A 5,729-nucleotide genomic window follows, 5' to 3' on the forward strand; every position below is an offset into this window, starting at 1 on the left:
ATTAGTACAATAACGTGATACAGGTGTCACTACCGGGTGGCCATCATACACATGCGCGAATGACTCGACCTCATAAATGTCATATCGGGCAAAAAGATTTTACCTCAAATTTTGCCCAGTTCTTGAAGTTATGCGTCAAAATTGTTGTTTTCTTAGAATCACCGATGCATTGATGTATAGGATCGGAGAATGTATTAAATTAGATGAAAAACTGTGAGATAGCGTGAGTTTTATGACTTCATTTTCTTCACTTGACATGAACAATGGTGCCTTGGACTGGTGGAATCCAGGTCCAGGGTGGCCCAAAAAACATCCAGATAAAATTTGACAATGAACAGTAATTTCTTTGAAATATCCCTTAATTTAAGTTTATCTGCTCTTTCAGATCAAGTGACTGTGACAAAATGGTATAAGTCCTAGACATGATGACATCAATCCAAAGTTGGAAATGTGGCCTGTTCGTGACTGCCATCATCCTGCTCTTGATTAGGGGAGGAATTGCTTTTCCTGATGCAACAAGCCCGGAATTCAAACAAAGCATAAAAGATGAAAGTCTTTCTTCTTGGGAGAAATTTTCTGAATTTTTCCATAGTATTTTTAAGAAACCTGTTTTCGATTTCCACAACAGGGACAGGCGTTCGAGCCCTCGGCTTGATGTTAACCAGAAAAATGTCTCGGGTGGGTATAAAGCTGTTGGAATTAGTAATCATACAGAGGTCATCGATGCTTCAGGGCAGAACAATGATAGTGACATCAATCCAAAACCTGAACATAAACCTTTTGTTGTTTTTGGTGTCCATAGCGTAAACGCTACAGCTCCTGCAGCTGGTACTGAACTCGCTACCACGACGACTCTGCTGACTAGTCCGACGAATAGTGCCACAGTTTTAACAGAACCTGTGGTGCCTAGAGGAAACTCTAACGTAATTAATGAAGAACCAATGATTCCCCCTAATTCCTCCAAAATAGCAGAACTCGTGACCATGCAACGAACCCCAACATCGCCTAATGTAGTCTCAACTCGGAAGACACTTGCAATTAAGTTTACTACTCGAGTTCCTTCAGTTGACATCACTACAGAACAGGACAATACTGTTACTGAGTCACAGACTAGCCTAGAAGCTGAAGTAGCAGGAAAGCCTGAACCAACCGATAATCCAAGGTCTGAAAATGAAGTCAAACCTGAGCCTAAATCTTTGGGTAGCAGTCCGGAGCCAACAGCTGCAAAGGGAGCAGAACCAAAGCCTACCTCTACAATGGGAGCTGACCCAGAACCTAGCTCTGCAGCTGAAGCTGAACCCGAAGTGTTTGCGGCGACTCGGAAACCATTTGTTGAGCCAGTGCCTGTTTGGTATGAAGCAAAATTGGCATGGGGTCCCGCATGGGAGTTCCACATATATTTCGTTGGATTGGCTTTTGCAATTTTGGCTGTTTACTCCGTTGTGAGCATTTTACGACTGTGGCAAAAGAAGCAACTGTTAAGTCAGGGATTCTTCATTGCCGTCAATGTCGTACTTGCTATGATGGGAATATTCAGAGCTGTATATTTCTTGATTGATGGTTACAACTCGCACGAGGTATTCTCACCAGACGCTGTGGACTACTTCGTATACACTATAGGGTTCCCATTCCTAACTTCGGCATTTTGCATTTTATTCTTGGCACTGTTGCAGACAACTAAGGTACAGTTTATGTCACCACGAATTCAGAGCAGCCGTATCTTGGCAGTTGTTATTTCGGCCCACTTGATCTTGTCTGTTACAACAGATGCTGTCGTGGGAAGTATAGCATCCGCTCGCGCATTGATGTTTGTCTGTCAGTTAGTGTCAGTCATGTGGGGAATCTTATTGTTTGCTGGTTATTTCTACATCTTCAAAACTCTGTATTCTGCTGCTTTAAGACGACAGAAAGATCTCCTGAAACTGAGCCTTGGTAAATTGAGACTGCCTGGAATCAAGCCGATTCATAAACCACCCCGTCTGACACTTGGTCTCGGAGTTAAAGTCACTTTAGTGACAGCAATTACAGGTTTATTATACGCTGCGTTACAAATGTATGCCATGATTGGTGTTTATGGTGTGTTCTCAAAATCTATACCCGCTCCATGGCCATGGTGGTGTTTCAAATTTTCTTTGAGGATCCTGGAATTAGTGATGTGCTTTCTGATGAGTTACGTAGCCACGCAACCTTTTCGTTATCAGAAGCGTCCTAATCGCACAGTATGTGATTGCTTCTGCTGGGCGCCATGTCATGCTATCTGTGAGGGACAGGAATACGAGACGAAAGAAGATAGCATTTATTGGAATGAGATTCATGGTGTTTCTGTCAGCTACAGCCAGGAACTTGATCCTGGTGATCCGTCCCAAGTAACTGCCGCCAAATATATGGGATCTCCGGATGAGTCTATACCGCTAAGCAGTGAGGAAGAAGTAGCTTTACAGAAGTCAAGGTCAAATACAATCGATTCTGATTATGGGGACTTAGACTTGGGGAGTGGACCGATAGTCCTCAATCCACATGTTCTGTATCAGAGGAATCCTGAGCTTCTGTCTTTGAGGGAAGGGAGTCATAATGAAACAAAATTGGAAAATGAAACGAAATTGGATGAGCAAAGCCCAATCAAAATGCCACATTCCGTTAATTTGGAGGACAATCTGAATGGTGAGACTGATAATACGAAATTTGCATCTCAACAAAATGAAAATGTGCAGGAACAAAAAGCTGATACTCCAAATCGAAAAGTAGCGAACAGACCGTCTAGTTTGAAAGCATTTTTACCAAGATCGCCAATGAAAGGCAACTTTCCTTTTCTGCATTCAAAAGCAGAACAAGCTGGTTACAGTAACCTTGACAATAAAATTGACCCTAAGAAAGCTGCCCCTGTGAAACGGAGTGTAAGCGATGCAGCATCTTCGGTGAGAACAAAGAGTCACCAGGGCTCAAACTATCTGTCTCTGTCTGACCTTGAAGTTCATTCTGGTGTCCTTGACACTGCAGAGTGCAAAAGTCAAGGTCAGGAAATGATCCCAAAGAGTCCAACTATACTGGAGGAGTCGGAGGAAGGAAAGACAGATCAAAAAGGAAATATCAATGTTTGAAATGTAATCAGTTTTCATTTTGACATATCTTTTATTCAATTATCCCATAGCCTAGCTTTGATGAGTGTATTATAGGAATGTTGCAAAGGCTTGCTTTTATTACTGCATTTACCGGTAACTCTTTTACTCACCTAGACATTTTCACAGGAAAACAATGCTTGCTCTTTTTAACGATTTACCATCAGATAATTTCTGGTGTAGTCTTAAAAATCATGTTATTGTCTCTTTTAATGTTGTGATAATTCATGTGATCCTATAGTCATGATGATTGATACATGTAAAATAGTTACTGCATTGATGTTTTTGTATAAAAAATTTGATATTTTTTATTTTTACTGAGTTAAGTGCATTTTTCACAAATTAAAAAAAAGTTATTTGTTGTTGTTTGGGTAATGTATAAACTGCTTTAGGGGGTGCTAGTAGTTGTTAAAAAACTGCCGTGAATTTGAAAAACTATTTGTAGCACTAGGATCACTTAAAGATTTTTGCTTCTTGGAAATTGGAAAAAGGTGCCTTTACGAATTAATTTAGAAAGTCATGCACACATCTAGATGTCCTGTGAATTTTATAGGCAGATTATAATTTTGTTTGTTGTTGTCGCTGAGCACTATAGATAATTGTAAGTGCTACATTGTACTTATGATCTCTTTCCTTATATTAGTCCTGCCATATTCCTGTGATCTACATTCTAAATGATATTTCCTGCCATTCTGTTTTATTAAAATTACTGATTGGAATCATGCATGTTTAGGCAATGTCTGTAGGGCAATAATAAAGTGGTCCTATCCCAACTTAGCCTTCAAAAGACTGATTTGGGATGAATAAAAATTGTATCCAGGTGCCCCACAGAAACTCTCTCCATGCAACAAGCACATTGTAAGGGTACTTTGTAATGAGTTTCCATCACAGCTTACCACTATTGAGAGTCGTCGAGACATATTATTGAAGGAACAGGAGAGCCATCAGTAATTCTGACACCTTCAAAGTATGTCATATATTTTTCACAGCTGCTGTATTGATTTTATCTTTATATCACTTTTTATGATTGTATGTAAAATATGAAGAGAGTCGTCACTAAACAAGATATGCGACAGGCATCAGACCTTTTGGTGATAACTGTGTCTTATTTCACTATGAAACTCTTCATTCCTCCTAGAAAGCTATCCTGGTACTACAAGTATGTTGTCATTTGTTGTGTCGTAGTTACCAAAAGGGTCTCCACCTTGGATGTCTTTTCGCCAGGGGAAATTTTTGTCCCTTTTTTATAGGCATTGTGCATGTTGGCATAGTCTTGGTATCACAGAGCTTGTTGGACATCGTCATCTTTGTACTTGTTACTTTCTCACAATCAAAGTAAATAAAATATTTTCTGTTACTAATTTTCCTTTTGTCAGTTTTATTGTTCCTTCCACAATCGAATGAAAATGGACTTTTCCTGAGTAATCCTGGCTCCTGTAACTGGTTGGGGGCTACTGCTTACACCCAACCAATCTGGCCAGTCTAGCTGTATAGCTCTACCCTGTCCATCATTTAAATGAACATATGGGCATGAGAGATCCTTTATCATCAAAATCACACCGTACTGTAGCCCAGCTTGCAGCTGAAAACCCCTCCCATAATCAACAAACAAAATCTGTTTCTTTGCACAGTTCGTAATTTCCTGTCACTACCTTCAGGTTTGCAGTGAACCTGATCTATGTTCATCACATAAAATCAATGAGCAATCAATACTCCACGCAACCTCTAGGAAGATTTATTGACAGATAATTGTCTCTCAAATGTCCATCCAGGCACGCAATGTTTCTCTTGAAAATATTGAGTTACGAGCTGAGCGTCAACTAGGAGATCATTGGCTCTATACCCAATATTGGGCAATTGTCCAACCTTTCTCTGCAGTCGGTGTGTAATCAATTGGATAACAGACCACTTGTGACACCATCAACTGATTTTCTGTGCTCTCCATGTTGGGTACAAATCTGGACCTCTGATGTATACTGTCACCAAGACATATACCTGGTATATATAACCACAGGATGATATCTCCAGGTTGTGTTGCCCAACAGCTGGAGAAGATATTCTTGCATGTATTGGGGACAGGTGTAGCAAGGAAGGATTTCCATCTGAGAGGAGACTGTCCTCATTTTAGGCCAGGCGTCTTTAGGAACTGGAGGAGAACACCGAATGTGTTGTGCTCTTTGCATTGCACTATACATGTATCATGGACTTGGGAGAGGAGTGTCATAGATTAATGTGACTAGGTTTTACTCCAAGACACACGTGGAAGTGTCATGGGATATAGCATATATGATAACAGATTTATGCACAAATAAATGGACGGGAGGCATCCCCACCAGGGTTGAGGCTATCTTATTAGGGATCGAAGCCAATGATGTGACTGAGAGGGACATAAAGCTGGGAACTCAATCCAAAGTTATGACACCCAAGGTTGTGACTGGCGGGAAAATATACTAAGATTGAGACTGGCACGGCCATCAAGCCATGACTCTCAACCAAAGGTTGGGACTGACAGGGACATAAAGCTAGGATATCAATCCAGGCTGTGACTGCATTTATAGAGGCTTCAAGCTGGATCGAAGTTTCAAAACAAGGATGTGCAACTGTCTTTCGGTC

The 5,729-nt window shown here is 40.7% G+C and overlaps 1 protein-coding gene across 1 annotated transcript; it reads left to right on the plus strand.

Moving 5' to 3' along the window:
• The first annotated feature begins 61 nt into the window (after positions 1 to 61).
• On the plus strand, positions 62 to 4,438 carry LOC135490585 (uncharacterized). The gene is made up of 2 exons (XM_064775787.1): positions 62 to 223; positions 386 to 4,438. The coding sequence occupies exon 2, from the start codon at positions 423 to 425 to the stop codon at positions 3,096 to 3,098; it is 2,676 nt and encodes an 891-aa protein (XP_064631857.1). The 5' UTR covers positions 62 to 223; positions 386 to 422; the 3' UTR covers positions 3,099 to 4,438.
• The last annotated feature ends 1,291 nt before the right edge of the window (positions 4,439 to 5,729 follow it).

Source organism: Lineus longissimus, chromosome 7 (assembly GCF_910592395.1).
Source record: "Lineus longissimus chromosome 7, tnLinLong1.2, whole genome shotgun sequence".
Lineage (NCBI taxonomy): Eukaryota > Metazoa > Nemertea > Pilidiophora > Heteronemertea > Lineidae > Lineus > Lineus longissimus.

Bases quoted from the DNA above. Each gene is read 5' to 3' on its own strand.
- LOC135490585 (XM_064775787.1), top strand. From the start codon at position 423: ATGATGACATCAATCCAAAGTTGGAAATGTGGCCTGTTCGTGACTGCC.